General features: G+C 39.8%; 2 protein-coding genes across 50 annotated transcripts in view; one reads left to right on the forward strand and one right to left on the reverse strand.

Annotated features, from left to right (window-relative positions):
• LOC121628724 (NACHT, LRR and PYD domains-containing protein 12-like) overlaps nucleotides 1-20,821 on the reverse strand; it is a 2,607,341-nt gene that overhangs the window by 1,372,821 nt on the left and 1,213,699 nt on the right. The gene's annotated exons all lie outside the window — the stretch shown is intronic.
• Nucleotides 1-20,821, forward strand: part of LOC121628726 (NACHT, LRR and PYD domains-containing protein 14-like) — an 829,387-nt gene that overhangs the window by 6,166 nt on the left and 802,400 nt on the right. For 46 of the 49 annotated variants that reach the window (XR_006008227.1, XR_006008229.1, XR_006008225.1 and 43 more), the window contains exons 3-4: nucleotides 614-733; nucleotides 2,674-2,793. Coding sequence is in view for 37 of the 49 variants with exons in the window: in XM_041968002.1 (XP_041823936.1) it covers nucleotides 614-733; nucleotides 2,674-2,793 (240 nt within the window). In the remaining 12 variants the exon portion in view is untranslated. Of the gene's footprint in view, nucleotides 1-613; nucleotides 734-2,673; nucleotides 2,794-5,140; nucleotides 5,374-7,268; nucleotides 9,058-9,891; nucleotides 10,093-12,604; nucleotides 12,776-20,821 lie in introns of all 49 variants that reach the window. The other 3 variants (XM_041967993.1, XM_041968019.1, XM_041967981.1) reach the window with 3 other exon arrangements.

A 20,821-nucleotide genomic window follows, 5' to 3' on the forward strand; every position in this document is an offset into this window, starting at 1 on the left:
TGTTCAAACCTGAGTTATCCAGGTTCTAAAATCTGCTTTAGTTCATGTAAAAGGGGCGGAGCTGACGGCAAAGGACCATGTCAGAGATTTCAAGACCAGAATATCTGCATCGGTTGACTAAATCCAGATTTGAATGAAGTCTAGCTAAGGTATCAGGCTCCAGGCTTTTATAGATAAATGTACAGTATATGTTATTAGTAGTAAATGTTCTGCAGGTCTCACTGTTGGATCAGATTGAGATGAATCCATGAGGAACATTCATGGATTCAGAACCATGAATTCCTGATCTCCTGTCTGAAAAGTAATTAAGATGTTCTGGTTCCATCCTGATCAGGTCCAATCAATACCACCGATCAGTTCTAAACAGGTAAGAGGGCCAGAAGCAGAACCCTCCAGAGTTCCTTGTCTGTGTGGAAAGTTCCTGCAGAAGAAACATGTCCTCTGATGTCAGTCAGCTAGAAAAGCTGGAATCTGGTCTAAGAGGACTGATCCAAACATGAAAGCTTCTGATTATCTGCAGCAGTTTGTGTGTTCAGAGCTTCTTCAGTGGTTTTCATCAGAGAATTTCTCACTGATTGATGTGATATGAATGACAACATGTTGGTGTTTGCAGAGGTCAGAACTACAGATGGAGAACAGAGACTCCAGAACTGGACTGTGTGTCTATGCAGAGTGACCGGTCCATGCTAAAACCTCCAGAATTCAGTGCTGGACCTGGACCTTCAGACTCACAGTAAGAGAAGTGAAACAGAGGTTTCAGGATGTTTGCCGATCTCCCTGAAGTCTCTAGAACTGCTGATCCTTGAACTCAACATTTCTGTGGAAACTGTGAAAAGTCCTGTTAACAAGGTTCAGTCCAGGTTAACAGTCAAGGTCCCGTTTATGTATACAGCACATTTAAAAACAACCAAAGATCTTCACATAAAATCAAACTATTATCAGGCAGCAGCAAATAACATTAGCAAAAATATAAAACATCAATACAAAGTCTGACATGTTAACTTAAACTGAAACCAATGAATGAAAATAAATCATTAATAAGGTTCAAAGCAGTCATGGTTCTATATGATCGCCATCTCTTGTTGCCATGGGAACAAATGAGATGATGGTACACAATCTGGTGTCTAACTGAAGAGATAGCCTTATCTGCCACCACATGGACACATTTATAGAGGAGGACAGTCTCCATCAACCTGTGTTGACCTGTGGACACAGAAAAGCTGAGTTCATGTGGACAGAAGAGACTCTCTGTCCACACACCACCATCTTTTATTCTGATCATTTTCTCAGAGAATGAGCAGTTTAGGAGGTGCAGGTGGAAATTTGCTTTACAAATCACACTCTTCCTGAAAGTTTGCACAGCTGAAATTGGCTCATACCCCCCAAACCTCCACACCCACATTCTGCCATAAAAGTTCAATGCAGAACACCTCATGCATAAAATAAGCCAGCTGATCTGTGGTGTTTTAAGCTTCATCTTGTCCACCAAGAAGACAAGAAAACACAATTTCACAGAGACTGAAATTGAGGTGTTTGTTGGTGAGGTGGAGGCTCGCAAAAACATTTTATTTTGGGGTCAGAGTAGTGGAATCACAAATAAACGAGAGGCTGCAGGGACGGCTGCCCGAACACAAGAGTTCCCCGGGAGCATGGTGCACCTGGAAGTAGTCGGGTGCTGACGGACGCTGTCCTGCAAACACAAAGAGACACAGTCAGTGTGGTGAAGGAAGTCCAGGATGAAGTGCAACAAATCCATGAAGTGATGTGTGGCGTTTTATCTGAAATCTTTAGCTCATTTAAAGAACTGCATGAAAACTTCATGCAGTCTTGCTCCCCGCTGAAACTCCTCATGTTGGGGAGGGGGCTGTACTTCAGGGTCCTCATGGAGAGGGGGGCAGGTGGAAGAGGAATGGCATTCTTCAGTGTGACGTTGTGCAGGACACCACACACCATGATTATTCTGCACACCTTTTTGGGATGGTACAGCAGTCTGCCCCCCCCCGAATTATCCAAACACCTCCACCAGTTTTTGAGGAGGCCGATGGATTTCTCCACAGCAGTACGAGCACGGACCACATTAGCACACCTTCTTTGCGGGTTCACAGATGGAGTGAGGAGCCAGCGCCGCAGGAGGAAGCCAATGTCACCTGCAAGTTCTACCAAAATAATTCTTATGAATCAGGTTTTAATTGTTAGTTTAATGTGTATTTACTCAGCAAGGAGCCAGCCATCACACACAGCGCCTGCTGCAGTCTATCCTCTACACTGCTGTACGTCAGGATGAATGAGTCATGTTGACCCAGGACACCGGGCCATGAAATGTGTCAGAACCATGTTTGATTAACAAATAACTTGTACATTGATTGATACTGTACATTTTTGTGGTTCACAAAGTCAAATTCTTTCTCACTCGGAGCACTTTGTGAGTGCTGTCAATCCACCAGCTGAATTCCCACAATTCCTGCTCTGTGTGGAAAATTCCTGCAGAGGAAACGTGTCCACTGATGTCAGTCAGCTAGAAAAGCTGGAATCTGGTCTAAGAGGACTGATCCAAACATGAAAGCTTCTGATTCTCTGCAGCAGTTTGTGTGTTCAGAGCTTCTTCAGTGGTTTTCATCAGAGAATTTCTCACTGATTGATGTGATATGAATGACAACATGTTTGTGTTTGCAGAGGTCAGAACTACAGATGGAGAACAGAGACTCCAGAACTGGACTGTCTGTCTATGAAGAGTGACTGGTCCAAAGAGAAACCTCCAGACTTCAGTGATGGACCTGGACCTTCAGACTCACGGTAAGAGAAGTGAAACAGAGGTTTCAGGATGTTTGCTGATCTCCCTGAAGTCTCTAGAACTGCTGATCCTTGAACTCAACATTTCTGTGTAAACCAGTGAAAAGTCCTGTTAACAAGGTTCAGTCCAGGTTCACAGTCAAGATCATGTTTATTTATACATCACATTTAAAAACAACCAAAGATCTTCACATGAAATCAATCTATTTATATATATATATATATATATATATATATATATATATATTTATATATATACACATATATATATATATATATATATATATATGTATATATATATATATATATATATATATATATATATATATACATATATGTATATATATATATATATATATATATATTTATATATATACACATATATATATATATATATATATATATGTGTATACATATATATATATATATATATATATATATATACATATATGTATATATATATATATATATATATATGTATATATATATAGGTAAAATGATCTTATCCCCTCCCCCCTACTCACCCACATTCTGCCATAAAAGTTCAATGCAGAACACCTCATGTATATAAATAAACCAGCTGATCTGTGGTGTTTTAAGCTTCATCATGTCCACCAAGAAGACAAGAAAACAAAATTTCACAGAGACTGAAGTTGAGGTGTTTGTTGGTGAGGTGGAGGCTCGCAAAAACATTTTATTTTGGGGTCAGAGTAGTGGAATCACAAATAAACGAGAGGCTGCAGGGACGGCTGCCCGAGCACAAGAGTTCCCCGGGAGCATGGTGCACCTGGAAGTAGTCGGGTGCTGACGGACGCCGTCCGGCAAACACAAAGAGACACAATCAGTGTGGTGAAGGAAGTCCAGGATGAACTGCAACAAATCCATGAAGTGATGTGTGGCGTTTTATCTGAAATCTTTAGCTCATTTAAAGAACTGCATGACACCTTCATGCAGCCTTGCTGAAACTCCTCATGTTGGGGAGGGGGCTGTGCTTCAGGGTCCTCATGGAGAGGGGGCCAGGTGGAAGAGGAATGGCATTCTTCAGTGCGACAATGTGCAGAACACGTGTCCACCAAGAAGACAAGAAAACACAATTTCACAGAGACTGAAGTTGAGGTGTTTGTTGGTGAGGTGGAGGCTCATTTCATTTTAACATTTTATTTTGGGGTCAGAGTAGTGGAATCACAAATCGTTGGGTCCCCCTGGTCACTCGCAAAATCCTGCCCGACAACACCAATTGTTGTAGAAAAATTACCAAGAGTCTGGAATGAGTAAAAGTATAAAAAATTTTATTACAGGAGAAGTATTGAATACAGAATTATTTGCAAGTAATGAGAGTGGTCGTATCGACTCGCGTGAAGTCGAGAGAGACTCTGGGGAGGCAAGAAGAAAAACATTATTTCTGTAGAAAGAATCCTTCTGAAGACCTTGGGTGGACACACAACTCCAAGAGCTGGCGTCAAAACAACCTCACATAGTTGTGTCTCCACCAGAACCAGTCTGACTAAAGGGTCTGGGGCAGGACCAGATAAAGGTCATCTTACCCTCGTAGTGAACTTTTAACAGAGCATGTATATGAAGAGAATAAACCTTAAAAGTGAATTAAAGCATGATGAGTAAAACTGTACAATGTAAAAAAAGTGTAATATAGTAACAATCAGTGTAAATACAATTTATAAATGAATATAGTAAAAGGAAGTTATTATAGTTGTGATTATAATATTATATATAGAGCATAATAAGTAAAATTTCTACGACACAGCCTGCCCGAGCACAAGTGTTCCCCGGGAGCATGGTGTACCTGGAAGTAGTCGGGTGCTGACGGACGCCGTCCTGCAAACACACACAAAGAGACACAATCAGTGTGATGACGAACGTCCAGGATGAACTGCAACAAATCCATGTGGACAGAAGAGACTCTCTGTCCACACACCACCATCTTTTATTCTGATCATTTTCTCAGAGAATGAGCAGTTTAGGAGGTGCAGGTGGAAATTGATTCCAACCTTCCTCCACTCACCCACATTATGCCATAAATGGTCAACGTAACATACCTAATCTTTATAAATAAGCCAGCTGATCTGTGGCATTTTAAGCTTAATCATTAACATCAACCTGCAGGTAGATGAACTGGTCTTTAATCAGTCAGAGGAAAAAAAGATGTTTGTGTTTCTGAAGCAGCTAAAATCAAAGAACCATCAGTTTAATCACAGACTGAATGCTGGATCCAAACAGAAACCTAGAAACTCTTTTACTGTCCTCTGATACGTCACAGCTTCTGGACAGGGTCGACACTTCCTGATATTTTCAACAGTCAGAAAAACATTTTAATGAAGAAATGTTTTCACAGGAGGAAGAGGAGTGGTGTCTTTGAGGAAGAACAGCTGTCCTGCTGTTCTGTGTGTCAGGACGTCCTGAAGGATCCAGTCTCTACCAGCTGTGGACACTGGTTCTGCAGACGCTGCATCAGCTCATACTGGGACCAGTCTGCTTCATCAGGAGGCTCCTCCTGTCCCCAGTGTGGGAAAGGACCCAGAACCAAAACTGGACTGCAGACAGCTGGTCAGAGCAGAACTGTAGCAGGTCAGATATTTCTGTTCAGATCTTGTTTTAACTCAGACGTGTTGTTAAATGTTTTAGATCGTTATAAAGATCATCTCAGTAAAATCTGGAAGACCTTTTCTGGAAGAAGTGTCCTGTGTCTTCTTTCTTGCAGAAAAATCGAAGTTCATACATTTATCTTCCATTATTGATGGTTTCTGATGGCTCCAGGTGTCTCTGTGTTCATGAAAAAATCAGCTTTTAAGGCCAATCAGAGCAGCTAGTATCGGCCTTCATCCTCCAAAGACCCCCTGATCCGACCCCCTGTCCTATAAGTCTCACGCAGTGAGAAGACCACCACGCAGGCTGTTTACTAGCTGTTAGACATTCAGTTTGACTACATGAGCTTAGTCAACCCTTTAGTCCTGATCCAACATAGTGAGATAAATAAAAATAAAAGAAAACAAGCTGAGATGATCCAACAGGGCAGAATTTATTGTGATTACTCAGACTTCTAGAAATCTGGAGGCAGCTGAAAAGCTCCTTATATTGACCTGTTGTGTTTACATCTTTCTGAACCCTTTTTCACCATCTATACTTTATCCAGATGCGAGAAATCAGAAAGTCCCTGGTCTCCAGCATCACTCTCAAAACAAGGACTCTTCAATACATAGCTTTAATACCATCTTTCATCTGGTGGAAGTGTGTTTAAGTTTTAAGATGGTGTGATGTCTGAGTTAAAGCAACATTACTTAACTTTCCAGCCTTAAAACTTTGTGCTTCTGTCTTGTTTTGACAGCACATTGACATTTATTATGTACATTTCTGAAGCTGTTATTGCCCTTCAGCATCCTGAGGCTGAGAAACCACACTTCACAAGTTTTTTTCCCAGCATGTAACAGATACATTTTGCTTTATGACACAGTGTCACACACAAGCAACTGGATATAAACACATTGGCTGTTTTGGACACTCTTCAGCATGATTCAGCGAAGAAATACAAGAAGACATTATAGGAGAAAGAGAGGAAAGGAAGAGAGAAAGTGACAGAACAAAAGATAAGACAAGAGTCAACATCAGAATGACTTTTATTGGCTGGAGAGATCTCAGAGAAGAGACAGGATGCAAGATGGATGCTGAACTAGCCGTTGTTAGGAGGCACCAAAGTAAGAAAAACTTGTCAAAGTTTAGTAGTGTTGCTTTAACGTGGCTCAGGTTCTGTTGACTGTGACTACATCAGCTGGTAACATCACAAAGTTTCTGAGTTTATAGAGTTTAATCACAATAGATGGAGCTGGTATGGTGTTGGCCTCCAAAGTTCAAGCAGTGGACGGTTTAGTGGATGTTTTAATACAAACTGAAGCTGAGCTGTGCAGCTGTGTTTATTTCATATAAACCTGGTACCAACACGTTTCTACAGATAACAGGGACAGCTGTATTCAGGATGTGTGGCTGAGGAGGAAGAAATAAAGACACTGTGGTTCTGATGGATGACCTGCTGCAGGTTTCAGTCTCAGCTGATCCAGCTCATCACAGACAGAGAAACAGCATCACAGTTAGATTAATGTTGGTTCAAAATGGTTAAAACTTGGACAGAAAACATAACCTGACCTCAGGTCAGCAACATGTGATTATATTGATTCTGATTGAAATGATAGAAACTTTGCTGGAAGCTCAACCAAACAACAAAAAGGCTCCATCATGATTTTAAAAGTCTCTCTGTGTTCAGTTCTCAGGACGTCTGGAACTTCTAACTGAATCTCTGGTTTGATTCAGATAGAAGAACTGAGACAGTTTCTCAGCTGTTTTTACTTGTTTCCCTGTTTACTGACGACTTTACTGTGAGGCTGAAGGAAAAAAAACAAAGAGACAAAAAGACCAAATTCTCATGAAACTGATTTCTTTTCTATTTGTCTTTATGTTCTTATTTCCAGCAGATGTTGGACTGCAGGAGGTTTTAGATGAACATAAAATCAGTCTGAGGAGGAGATGTGAACATGTGACTGAAGGAACTGATGGAACAGGAAGTAGAACCCTCCTCAACAGGATCTACACTGAGCTCTTCATCACAGAGGGACAGAGTGAAGAGGTTAATACCCAACATGAGGTGAGGCAGCTGGAGACCGCTTCCAAGATCAACACCCTCCATGACACTCCAATCAGGTGCCATGACATCTTTAAAGTCTTACCTGACCAACATGGACCAATCAGAGTGGTTCTGACCAACGGCGTCGCTGGTGTTGGAAAAACCTTCTCAGTGCAGAAGTTCACTCTGGACTGGGCAGAGGGCTTGGAGAACCAAGATGTCAGTGTGGTGGTTCTGCTTTCATTCAGGGAGCTGAACTTGATCAGAGATGATCAGTACAGTCTTCTTCAGCTGCTCCATGTTTTCCATCCAACATTACAGAAGATCCCAGCAGAGCAGCTGGCTGTCTGGAAACTTCTCTTCATCTTTGATGGTCTGGATGAAAGCAGACTTTCTCTGGACTTCAGCAACACTGAGGTTGTTTCTGATGTCACACAGAAGTCTTCAGTCAACGTGCTGCTGACAAACCTCATCAAGGGGAATCTGCTGCCCTCGGTTCTCATCTGGATCACTTCCAGACCTGCAGCAGCCAATCAGATCCCTCCTACATGTGTTGGCAGCGTAACAGAAGTACGAGGCTTCACTGATGTCCAGAAGGAGGAGTACTTCAGGAGGAGATTCAGTGATGAAGAGATGTCCAGCAGAATCATCTCCCACATGAAGACATCCAGGAGCCTCCACATCATGTGTGGAATCCCAGTCTTCTGCTGGATCACTGCTACAGTTCTGGAGCACATGTTGACCACAGAGCAGAGAGGAGAGCTGCCCAAGACCATGACGGACATGTACTCACACTTCCTGATGGTCCAGACAAAGAGGAAGAAGAACAAGTACCATGAGGGACATGAGACAAGTCCACAGGAGTTGATGGAGGCTGACAGGGAAGTTCTTCTGAAGCTGGGGAGGCTGGCGTTTGAACATCTGGAGAAAGGAAGCATCATTTTCTACCAAGAAGACCTGGAGCAGTGTGGTCTGGATGTCACAGAGGCCTCTGTGTTCTCAGGAGTTTGTACTGAGATCTTCAGAAAAGAGTGTGTGATCTTCCAGAAACCAGTTTACTGCTTCGTTCATCTGAGTGTTCAGGAGTTTCTGGCTGCAGTCTACATGATGCACAGTTACATCAACAAGAACACAGAGGTAGTGGAGAAATTCCTGGGTCAATACTGCAGCTGCTCATCTCTGCACAGCTTCTTAAAGAGCCTCATGGAAGAATCCTTTAAAAGTAAAAATGGCCACCTGGACCTGTTCACTCGCTTCCTTCATGGCCTCTCTCTGCAGTCCAACCAGAGACTCTTAGCAGGCCTGTTGGGTCAGACAGAGAACAGTCCAGAAACCATCCAGAGAGCCATAGATAACCTGAAGAACATGAACACTGGTAACATCAGTCCTGACAGAAGCATCAACATCTTCCACTGTCTGATAGAGATGAACGACCTCTCATTTTATCAGGAAATCCAAGAGTTCCTGAGGTCAGAGAACAGATCAGAGAAGAAACTCTCAGAGATCCAGTGTTCAGCTCTGGCCTACGTGCTACAGATGTCACAGGAGGTTCTGGATGAGTTGGACCTGATGAAGTACAACACTACAGATGGAGGACGACGGAGACTGATCCCAGCTGTGAGGAACTGCAGGAAGTTTCGGTGAGTTAATGTGTTCATGAACTTTATCAGTCAGAGTAGATCAGGAGTTTTTCTCACTTCATCAGTCATTAGTCAGATAATCTGAAACGATCAGAGAAACACAACAAGATTAAACCTGGAAAAGAAGAAGAAACTTATAAAAGAAATGTGGAAACATATAGAGAATGTCTTTAACTGTAAAGAAGAAGAATTTAATAGAAATTTATTATGTTTTGTTTCCTTCTTTTGTTTTTGAACACTTCTCTGAACAATGAAAGGATGAAAGTTAGCAGCATTACAGGGACCAGGCTGCTGAAGTCTGGGTGGACACATCATGGAAGCAAATCCTCTTCTCCACATGAGGAGCATAAAAACTGAACGCTGCCTCTCCATGTTTAGCTCTGACTCTGGGAACAGAAAGTAGACTTGACCCTGATGACCTGAGGGATCTGGTTGGTTCATAATAAATCAGAAGATCCTGTTCTGGTTCCAAACAACCTGGATCAGGATCAGAATGGGACTTTATTGTTAACTAAGTTTTCACATTGAAGGAATTTGTCTTAGAGTGAAAATGCTAAAACAAAAAAGCTGGAAAGACAAACACAAAAACAGAAAGAACATAAACAGTATTTACAGGGTGTAAAGTATAAAATTATAAAAATGTACACATCTATATAAAAGAAAATGTCTTTACACAACAGTGTGTAGTACAAAGGAGAGGTTTAAAGTCTGCATGTCTGATAGAAACTGGAGAGATTTAGTGTGTCATGTCAAACAGATGAGATAAGATGAATCACAGAAATAAAGAACAGATGTTCGCAAAATGATGTTTCCTCTTTTATCCTCCTTCATTAGAACTGACTCCGTTCACTCTGTTTTGGCATCTACTAATTTCCAACTCTCTGAGGCCGACTGCGAAATGATTGCCTCAGCTCTGAAGTCCAACCCCTCCCATCTGACAGAGGTAGACCTCAGTTACATCAAGCTGGAAGATTCAGGAGTTAAGAAGCTGTGTGATGGACTGGAGAGTCCAAACTGTCGACTGGAGACTCTGAGGTCAGTTCATTGGAGCTGTTGGAGCTTATCTATACCAATATTTAAGTATGTTTAACTATTGGATCACAATTGATTTAAGAAACTCTTGTTTGTCTTTCTTTATTCTACAGATTAAAAACATATTGTAAAACGAGTATCCAGGAAAAATTATTTTTCACTGACTCTCAAGCCATAAACACAGGAGAGAAAACATGTTGTTGTTACATGGTTCTAACATGTGTGCTGTTGGTCTGATCACACTGGATGAACTGGTTGTTTAGAACTTGGCAGTTCTAGTCCAGCTTTCCTTCCCAGCTTTTGGACTTCTGCTCTAAGTTGATTTGATCTCTGCTCCTCACTGTACAGAAGTAACTGTGCTGCATTCAGGGGTCTGGAAGAGGTGTGCGTTGAGCATTCAGCGACCTACATGGAGCATAAGGCAATGACGCCGTATCGACCTGATGCAGATTCAGCGAGTATAAACCCAGTTTTACGCAGAAGTACTTCCTTGTGACTGGTCGGTTTGGGCTGGTTGTTCCAACTAAATCTGATTGGATTTTAGTTATCGGATTGGATCAAATCTTGAAAATGGGTTGTTCAAAATTCAAAGAAGGATTCTGAAATTAGATCGCATTATGTAATCCACTACTAGTTTTGATCTGGATAAAGCCTTCAGTTTTTTAGTAGGATTTGGATGACCCTGATCCAAGAAATTATCCTGATCCCAAGAGAGGGTTGGATTTGAAGGTGAGTTTCAGGACGAAAATGTGGTACAACTTCACATTTGATCAAATAATATTATTTATTAATTACTAATATAAATAAAATAATCTGTTTTCCTGTCATTTATTGCTACATAATCAGAGAAGAACCTGTCAAAAATAATATCTAACATTGGCATCCCTTACTACACGCAAAGTCACCCTCTCATTCTGACAGAAAGCCTAAGGTTGGTCTGGTTCCTCACCATGGGGCTCTGATGCGTAACTAACGCCACAGAGAGGGACACAGAGCTTTTTTCATTTAAGACGTTTCCAAAATATTCACAATATAGTTGTTAATGAAATTGTTTCCAATATTGCTTTGAACAACCAGCATAAGAGTAGGATAGATTCCCAAATCCAGATAGCTTTTATCTGGATTAAATCTTTTGAACAACTGGTCCTTTGTGATGACGTCTTTTTGGATTTCTGGAGCTTCTTGCAGAATTTGTGTGGTTACCGCAGAAGACAAACTGCAACATTATGCAGTAACTATTTGCTCGAGTGTGATAGCACTTTTCACCAGCGTCAGCTGCACCGACCCTACCGAACGCAGACACCGCACAAGTATGAATCCAGTTTAACCTTTAAGAGTATTCACATCCAAATTGGAGGAAAGCTTTAGGAATTATATCTCTCAACATGTAGTTCCCTTTTTTTCAAGGTACCAAAAGTAATTGGACAGTTAACTTCAAAGCTGTTTCATGGGCTTTCTGCTCATATCAAAGCTGATTGGATGTCACATCACAGAACAGATGAACAATGACCCAGTACATACTGTGAAAGCAACCCAGGAGTTCTTTCAGGTAAATAAGTGGAATATTCTGCCATGACTGAGTCAGTCATCAGATCTCAACACAGTTAACCCGGACTTTCACAGAGCGGTGGGCAGAAAGATCCACAAACAAACAACAACTGAAGACAGCTGCAGTAAAGGTAGAGCAATGGATCATAAAAAGGGTGAAAGCCAGTGTTAGCAAAGACTTTTTAATAAAATATTAGAAATAAACATTTAATTTACGATGATGTTAACTGTCCAATTACTTTTGAGCTTCTGTAATGAGATTTCACATAAAAATTCCTAAATGCTTCATTAGATATTGTTTTCAACCATTTAAATTAAACCTAAAAATCTGCACTTTCATTCCAGTTGTTTAATTTCAAATCCAACGTGGAGACATGCAGAGCCCAAATCATGAAAATAGTTTTACTGTCTAAATATTTCTGGGCCTAACTGTACAGTATGTATGACTGCATCACTGACTCACCTACAAATGTGTGGAACAGTCATGTAGTGTTAAAACAGGGGTGGACCTTTAGTTTTGTTTATAAGTTAACAACATTATGTGTTTATCAATAGACCACGATCATTTTAAATTTAAGTTGTTAGATGAAAATGATGGAATCTTTCTGTCACTTTACTGTTTTTAAAGCTGTGAAAACATGACAACTGAGCAATTTACTTCTAGAAACTGCTGTTATGACACAGTGAAAAAAAAAAAATATTTAGAAAAGTTTCCTGTTTAATCCTGAATTTATCCTGACATGTTTATTTTCTTTGAAACTTGAATAATTTGGCTGTGCAACATGAGTTTGTATGGATGGAGCCTCTGGTGGAGGTGCAGAGTTTAAGAGCTGAAGTCACTACGTCTTTATTGCAGCAGCAGCATGTTGTCATTAATATTAATGAGAACTCTTCTTCTCTGCTTCTGTTTGACTGTTTTAACCTGCATCCTGTCGGCTTCAGCTCACAGCTTTTATTCTTTATTCAGATTGCAGAACTGCAATTTGTCAGAGATCAACTGTGCTTCACTGACCTCAGCTCTGAAGTCAAACTCATCCCATCTGATAGAACTGGACCTGAACAACAACAACATGACGCCTCCTATTAAAGATCTTTGTGGATTTCTGGAGAGTCCACACTGCAGACTGGAGACTCTGAGGTCAGACACCATGTTTTATATGTTTATTGAGATTAATACCATGTAAAAATTGTTCTGGTCTTCAACGTAAAGTCTGTTTTCTTCTTCAGTGGTTTAGTTCATGAAATGATGATTTATTAAATAAAAGCAAAAGACTTTGATTCTGTCAGACAGAAACAAATATATAATCACTGACTGATGCTTCTAGACGTTGAGCATTAGTGAATATCTATGGATGAAATAATGATCAAGTAATAATCAGCTGATATGAAGCAACTCTCCACCATCACTGATAGAAATGAAGCATCTTTGACTTGATTAGAAAACACTTTTCATCCCAGCAGCAGTTATCTTCACTCACATGCATTAATAACGACATATTACACCCAAAAACCTCATCACACTAATAATTTAACAGAAATCATTCTCAGTTGATTTTCATTTCATTTAAATGATCTCTGTTACACAAGGTCAGTTCAGACTGAAACAGATATTCCTGTTAAGTGGATTTAACTAAAATACAAAGAAGAATTTATCTGAAGAAAAATAACATGATTGATAAAATGAAATAAAGTTAAGTTATGACCTCACTTGTTGCTAGGTAACAGTGGATGGAAGGAAGTTGTGAGAGTGTGTGAGCAGCTTTCCATCAGGTGAGAAATGTGTGAAAATGTGGAGCAGAGTCAGTGTTTTATAGCTCTGCAGCCAAAGAGAAGCTGAGAAGGTGAACTGCTACGACCCTGTGCAGGTGATCCAAACACAGACACAAAGGATGATTACTGAACAGCCATGAAGGAGAGAGGCAGGGATGCTCCATCACTGGAGATAAATGCTGTTCTGTTTACCTGCTGTGTTTGTTTCTTCTGCTTTATTTATTCACAGCACAGAGTTGGTGTGAAGAACTTGTGTGTGAATGTAGGTTGAGAAACAGCAGATAAGAAATATGGAGCTGAGTCACAACCACAATGTTTGTTTGTCTGAAAAATATTTCAGTCTTCAGGAATAGAAGTTGATCAATCAAGTTTTCATCTTGAACTTCTAAAACAACAACAAAAAAAATATTAAAAATGAAAAGAAATGCAGCAGAAATCTTTTCAACTTGAATATAAAATCTTTTTTGTTTTCAGATTCAGATCTTTCTTTAAATTCCACTTTTTCATATGAGCTATTTTCTATTGTAAAATACAATCAGCTGACAGTCAAACTTATGTTTTAGTATGTTTTAGAATTGATTTTAGGATTTTACTGTTGACTTTTAAAGGCCTCCATGGTCATTCACCCTCCTATTTATCAGACCTTTCACATCCATATGAAACAGAGCTTTTGTGGTCAAAGCCTCTAAACTCTGGAATGAGCTGCCTGAGATCAGGTCAACAGAGTCAGTTTCCTCTTTCATATCTGTTCTTAAATGTCCTTTTATTATTATTATTATTATTATTAATATTATTATTATTGTTGTTATTATTATTATTATTATTATTATTATTATTTTTATTATCATTATAATTATTAATTGCAGCAGAACTGACTGAAAATATTAATATTTTGTCCTCTGATCTCCAAGATTTTCTGATTCTGCTTTTATAACACAGGATATCAATCATAAGGAGAAAAGTATTCAGTTAAATTCAGTTCAGTTTTATTTGTATAGCTCCAATTCACAACAAGTCAACTTAGGTTACTTTACTGACAAATTCATTTGAGCAATTTCATAATAAATAACAGCCTAGTTAAGGAAAACCAACAGATTGCATCAAACCAACATGTGGTTGTCATGATCTGTGTTTCCTGTTCTTGTGTTTTCTTTTGAGAGCTTCTGTTTGATTAGTCTTCATTTCCTTTAGTTCACTGCTTTGTTAAAGTCCTGTTTTGGTGTTGATACACTGGTGTATCCTCACTTATAGCTCCTGCTGGAGCCTCCTTTCTCCTCCATCATTAAAGGCAGGACAGAGGAGAGAGGAGACAAGGAGAAATGGCTGCTTGTCCACACCTGTGTTAGGTTAGTGGTTACCAGTATTTATAGAAGCAGCTTTCATTCCTTCATGGTCAGATCCTTGTTTGTCTCTATGATGCTGTGATTTGGAGTATAATCCAAGATGGCAGCATGTCTTTTGTCTGTTAAGAGTCTCTGTGTTTTGTTATTTGTTTGTTTTTTTTTAAAGATATGGCTCTCAGTGTTTTTGTGGACTGTTTGACAAATTTTGTGGATTGTGGATATTCTTGGAATTTGAGGATTGCATCCTCCTGGAGCTAACTGGCCTGAGCCTGCTGTGTTTTTCTGGAGCTAACCGACCCAGAGCCTGTACCTTGCACTACTTGCTAAGCACTTTTCACCCTGCAGTCTTTACTGTTGTTAAGCGTTAAAAGTTTATTTACTATTCTTATATGCTTATTACATTTTTGAGATCTCGGAACGAGTATTTGTTCCTGGAGATGTTGTAGGGGAGTTTCTAACATTCATTTAAAAAGCAATTATTACCAAAGAACTTTATATATATATATATATCTTTTTTTTAACCCAGAACAACTACCAGTTTAATTGCATCAGGATCTAAATTTGTTATCACTTCTGCCCAGAGACCTGCCTAAACCTCAATGTTTTTTTGTTTTCTGTAATTATCTCATTTGATCTTCTTATGGAGGTCTCTGCCAGGCTTCAACCTATCAAAGTTCTAAATCAAAATCTAATGTGAAACAGAAAATGTTGAATGTCTTACTTTTACTTTTGTCTGGAAATGTACAACCAAGTCCTGGCCCTGAGGTGCAATGCTCCCAGCCTCCCTCTGATTTTAAATCATTGTCTGGTGTTGTAGAAAGAATTACCAAGAGCCCGGAATGAGTAAAAGTATATGAGGTTTATTACAGGAGAAGTAAAAGAAAAATACAGACCAAAGTTGCAAATTTGCGAGAGCTGTCTTGTTAACTCCGGGGGCAAACAAGAGGACTCTGATTTGTTACATTTTAGGAATCATTTTTATTCTACCTGATAGAAGCTGAAGGCCAGTCTCTGGACTGATAAAAGGAAGGAGAGACTGTGAGGCGCCGTTCCCTTATTGTCTCGTCCAAACAGGCTGCTATTTTCTTAACAACTGTTCGTATCAAGCCGCTGCCCCGTCAATCTCAACCTTTCCCCATATCACGAGTCTGGAAGGAAAGTGGTCAGCCTGACCTCACACAAGAACACACCAGGAGAATAATAACTTCAATGTTCTATATAAAGAAAAATACACATTATAAAATGTAATTGAGGATAATAAAGGAATAAATGTATCATATGAATACAAGAATGATTCCACTTGTGATTGTTATGAGTAAATATGATCGATTACCATATGCATTAAAATTACTTCCACACTGGTCTCAAATATGTTCATGTTAATTAGTTCATTAATTAATTAATTTATTTATTTACTTTGAATTATGGAATTTATATATCTTATATATCTTGCTGGACTTGACCGGAGGGGACAGAAAAAGACGGAAGACAGCAAAATGAAGCAAAAGGGAAACAAGAAAAAGGAGACAAAAACACCACAGACAGAAGGCAACGACCCTTCAATCCATGCTATCACAAGACGGCTGCACTTGTACAGAAACACACCCGAGAATTTCCTACAGCTTTTACAGAAAAACACAGCTGACAGTAATTAAGAGTTCCTAAATAATAACCAAATCAAAAAACATATCACAAACGTATCAGAACAACAACTGGAGTACCAGATACTCACAGAAAAAAAAAAACACAAAAACGAAAGTATCTCTTAGTGTATAAACCCACTGGACAGCTCACTGACTGTCAGCGTGCAGAGTATGAGGAATGAGGAGTGATTAATGACGAGGAGTGGTGTGATCGTGCAAATGCGACCACGCCTCTACAGAGGCTAGAGCAGGGGTGTCCAAAGTCGGTCCTTGAGGGCCGCTGTCCTGCAGGTTTTCAGTGTTTCCTGTTTCAACACACCTGACTCAAATTAAATAGATCCAACAGCCTATTAAGTTTAGCACAATGACTCATTAATTTGAGTCAGGTGGTTTTGGAGCACAGACACATCGAAAACCTGCAGGATTGTTGCCTTTGAGGACCAGAGCTGGACACCCCTGGGCTAGAGGCAGCCCTGGGTCACCAGCAGCAGGTCTTTCTGTGTGGAGTTTGCATGTTCTCCCCGTGTATGCGTGGGTTCTCTCCGGGTACTCCGGCTTCCTCCCACCGTCCAAAGACATGCATGATAGGTTAATTGATGACTCTAAATTCTCCCTAGGAGTGAATGTGAATGGTTGTTTGTCCCTATTTGATGGTCCTGCAATGGACTGGTGACCGGTCCAGGGTGTACTCTGCCTCTTACCTGTTAATGCTGGGATAGGCTCCAGCTTACCCGTGACCCGTAATGGACTAAGTGGTACAGAGAATGAATGAATAACTAACTGAAACTGTCTTGTGTGTTTACAAAAAAAACTATAACTATTGAAAAAATATCCTTTGTTTTCGTTTTTGTAAATTTATTTCATACATAAGCCCTCGGGGAAGATATGAAATCTATTTACTTAGCTCTATTTATTAATAATTTTTAAAGGTGAAATAAGTAGCATTGACACCTAGTGTTTTAAATCAGAATTGCAGTCGAAAGAGAAAAACACGGAGAACATCCCCCCCACCCCCTCGAAGCATTTCACGCAGGTTGATGGTTTGTGAGAGGACAGCTCTTTTATACAGTCTATGAAGGATGGAGAATATAGCGGCAGCAAACATCACGATGACGAGCAAAGATGATCACACACAGTAAGTTGCTATGCTTTGTAAGTTGTCATGCACCGCATGACATGCCCCCCAGGTGTTGTTTATGTGTTGGGTTTCTTGTGTTTTGGTGTCTAGGTGCAATTAAAACTGAGAGGCAAGTCACCATGGGGTGCATCCAAGCGACACATAGTGCCTGGAACTCTTTGTGGAGAATCTCCACCAGACTCAAACGCACGTCCAAATTTAGTTCCTTAATCTATGAAGATAAGAACACCCATTGAGTCATTCCCCGGTGACAAAATAGCTCTAGGCGAATCCTTGTTTTGCTGTCTCTTGGCCTTAGATGACGTGATAGATGTTTGGTTTGGCTTCCCCATAGCACCGATCGATAAAGTCTGTCAGGCTGGCCAAATCCTGCTCCAGAGTGTATCTTAAAAGACACAATTTTGTTACTTTCAAGAGTATTTTGATTAGATTTGCAAAAACACAATTAAATAAATGAATAAACGTTTGAGCGCGCCTGGTTTGAATCTGCCGTCACCAGAACTACATCCCCTACAACATCAGTGTCACTTACCCGCCCGCAGCATCACCTCAGCTAAATACAACTTTTGATGAATTTAAATGTTTTGTGACTCTATTAATCTAACCCAATTAGTCAACTTACCCACTAGGCCTAATTTTAAAAGTCTGGAAAACTCCACTTTGATTTGATTTTAAAAAACATGGCTCACAAGTTCTCTTTGATTGGAGTCTTCTGCAATTACTTAAGTGATCACTGTGTTGTTGCAGCTTGTAGAAATACGGAAATGCCAAAATGTAAACCACCGTATAATCTGCCAGAGGAATCTTGAAGAAAATCATCATGATTTGTCGACAGTTAAATTGAAAAATATAGGCCTACTACCGGATGTAGCTTGGGCATTTTTTTAGGACAGTTTTATGCAAATTGTGAATAAACATGCTCCTTTGAAGCAAAAATAAGTGGCATTGACACCTAGTGTTTTAAATCAGAACGGCAGACGAAAGAATAAAACACAGAGAGCATTCCCTCCACCCTTCCCCTCGGAGAGTTTCACACAGGTTGCCGGTTTGTCAGAGGACAGTTCTTTTATATACACTTTATGAAGGACTTTGCAATGCTAGCACTAATTTCACGCACTAATTTACGTTATAAAATAGAGTGTAAACAAAAGCTACATTAAGCAACAAATGCCATGCAGTGGCTGTTTTCCCTTAGTCTCACTTAATAAATTAATTTGATAGTAATTTCATAAGTTTATAAGGACAAACACAGTATTCACTATTCGCCTCATTACATTTGTTGTTGTAAACTAATAGGCCAACAATTTACTCCAGTAATATATCTATACAAATTAATTTAATGAGTGCAGAGAAATAAATTAGACTTAAAATCTTTGTAAATCAAGATAAACTTTTCAGTTAATTTAAGCAAAATTCCTGTGCTTACCTGTAGAGGAGAAACTTTACCAGCTCATACTTTTCCACCTTGCAAAAGATTCCACAATATTGATTCTCGTTTTATTCCGTTTTTGGTCGTTTGGTGTTTTTGCAAGATGCCGAGGCTTTTTAGGTTTTTCTGAAACTATTTCTGGTCCGCTTCTTTTACTAGCTTCCATACCTGCACGCTGCTGATCTTTTGCCGACATAAAATACCAAACGCTGCCTTGTTGTCGTTAGGACACCGTGGGGAGTTGCATATGATTGAATAAGGAACCAGTAAGTAGGAAAGCGCAACACAGTGCACCAAAGTTATTCCGGCAATTAACTCTTATTTTGAAGGAGAAAAACTTGACAAAGGCATTGCTGATGTAGGAGACAATTTGCTTATAGGGAAGCTTCCTTTTATCCGTCGCAACAAATGAGATCATTTTTAATTATTTTTACAGAAAAAAATCCTAATTATTTAGCCTTTAAAGAAATGCAGGATTAAGGGGTGAGAAAATCCTTGGTTTTCACCAGGACTAGCAGCCATCATACATGAGCATAACAGAGCATGGGACAAGGCAAGAAAAACAGACTTATCTTTCGATTGGTCTGTTTTTAAACAGCTTAGAAATAAATGCACCTCTTTTATCAAAAAGGCCAAATCAGAATACTTTTTGTCTATCACTACTGAGATCCTCCTTGACCCACAGAAATTCTGCAAAAATGATTAAGATTTTTTCTGTGAGTAAAATTTTTCAGGCTCTTCCTACATTCGTTCTCAAAGATTCAGTCCCAGTTTATGGGGGGCAGCATGGCTCAGTGGATAGAGTGGTCGTCTTGTAGCTGAGAGGGTTTCCAGTTCAATCCTCGGCCTGTCGAGCCCATGTAGAGGTGTCCCTAAGCAAGCCACCGAACCACAAATTGCTCCCAATGGGTCATGGTTTGCGCCTTGCATGGCAGCTTCCACCATCAGTGTGTGAATGTGTGTGTGAATGTGATGTATAATTTGAAGCACTTCAGGTATCATTCCTGGTAAAGTGTAGTAAATTTAAATTGCTTTAATGAGCATTTTTTATCAGTGGGTTCCTTGTTTGCCTCTGCAGGAACCCCTTCTACAAATCCTGGCATTTTCTGGGGATGCTTTTAACTTTGCACCTTTTACTGCTCATGATGTGCATAGAGCAATAAAAACATTACATCACAGAATGGCCCAGCCTTGTTTTTTGAAGATGGCAGCAGATTTTGAAGCAGATCCACTTTGAATTCTTTCCATCTTTCAATCAACACTAAAGAAATTTCAGGAGTTTGGAAATCAGCATTTGTTCAACCCTTACTAAAGGGTGGTGATTCAGCAGCTTTGACTAATTACAGGCAGTGGTGTAGTCTACATGATAAGCAGGTATACGCCGTATACCCACTAGAAAATGTCCCAAATTTCCGTATAACCACTAAAAAAGTGCAAAGACTCATATCAACATGGTTTTGCGGCATAACCTTCACTTTCCCGGTTATAACTAGCCACAAAGCCGAATTCTGTTCAATGTGAAGTTGAACCGACGCAGAGGAGAAGCAGCATAAGTTGTAAGTTCTTTGTTTTGCTTGGCCGTCTGTCCTGATCCTGACCTGTGCTCCTATCAGCTGATGGCTTGTTGCTAGACAACTGCGAATTAAAGAGTAGCGGATGAACCCCATCTGAGACTACACGTAGGAAATATAATCTGGATTGGAACTCAAAAAACATGTCTTATCTTGGAATTACATTAACAAAACAAATTGATAAAACTGTATGATGCAAACTTTAGCAAGGTAGACCAAGGGTATCAGGAGTGACGTTCAAAGGTGGGAGGCCCTCACACTAGACTTCAGTTCTAGAATTGAGACTGTAA

This window comes from Melanotaenia boesemani, chromosome 18 (genome assembly GCF_017639745.1).
Source record: "Melanotaenia boesemani isolate fMelBoe1 chromosome 18, fMelBoe1.pri, whole genome shotgun sequence".
In the NCBI taxonomy this organism is placed as follows: domain Eukaryota; kingdom Metazoa; phylum Chordata; class Actinopteri; order Atheriniformes; family Melanotaeniidae; genus Melanotaenia; species Melanotaenia boesemani.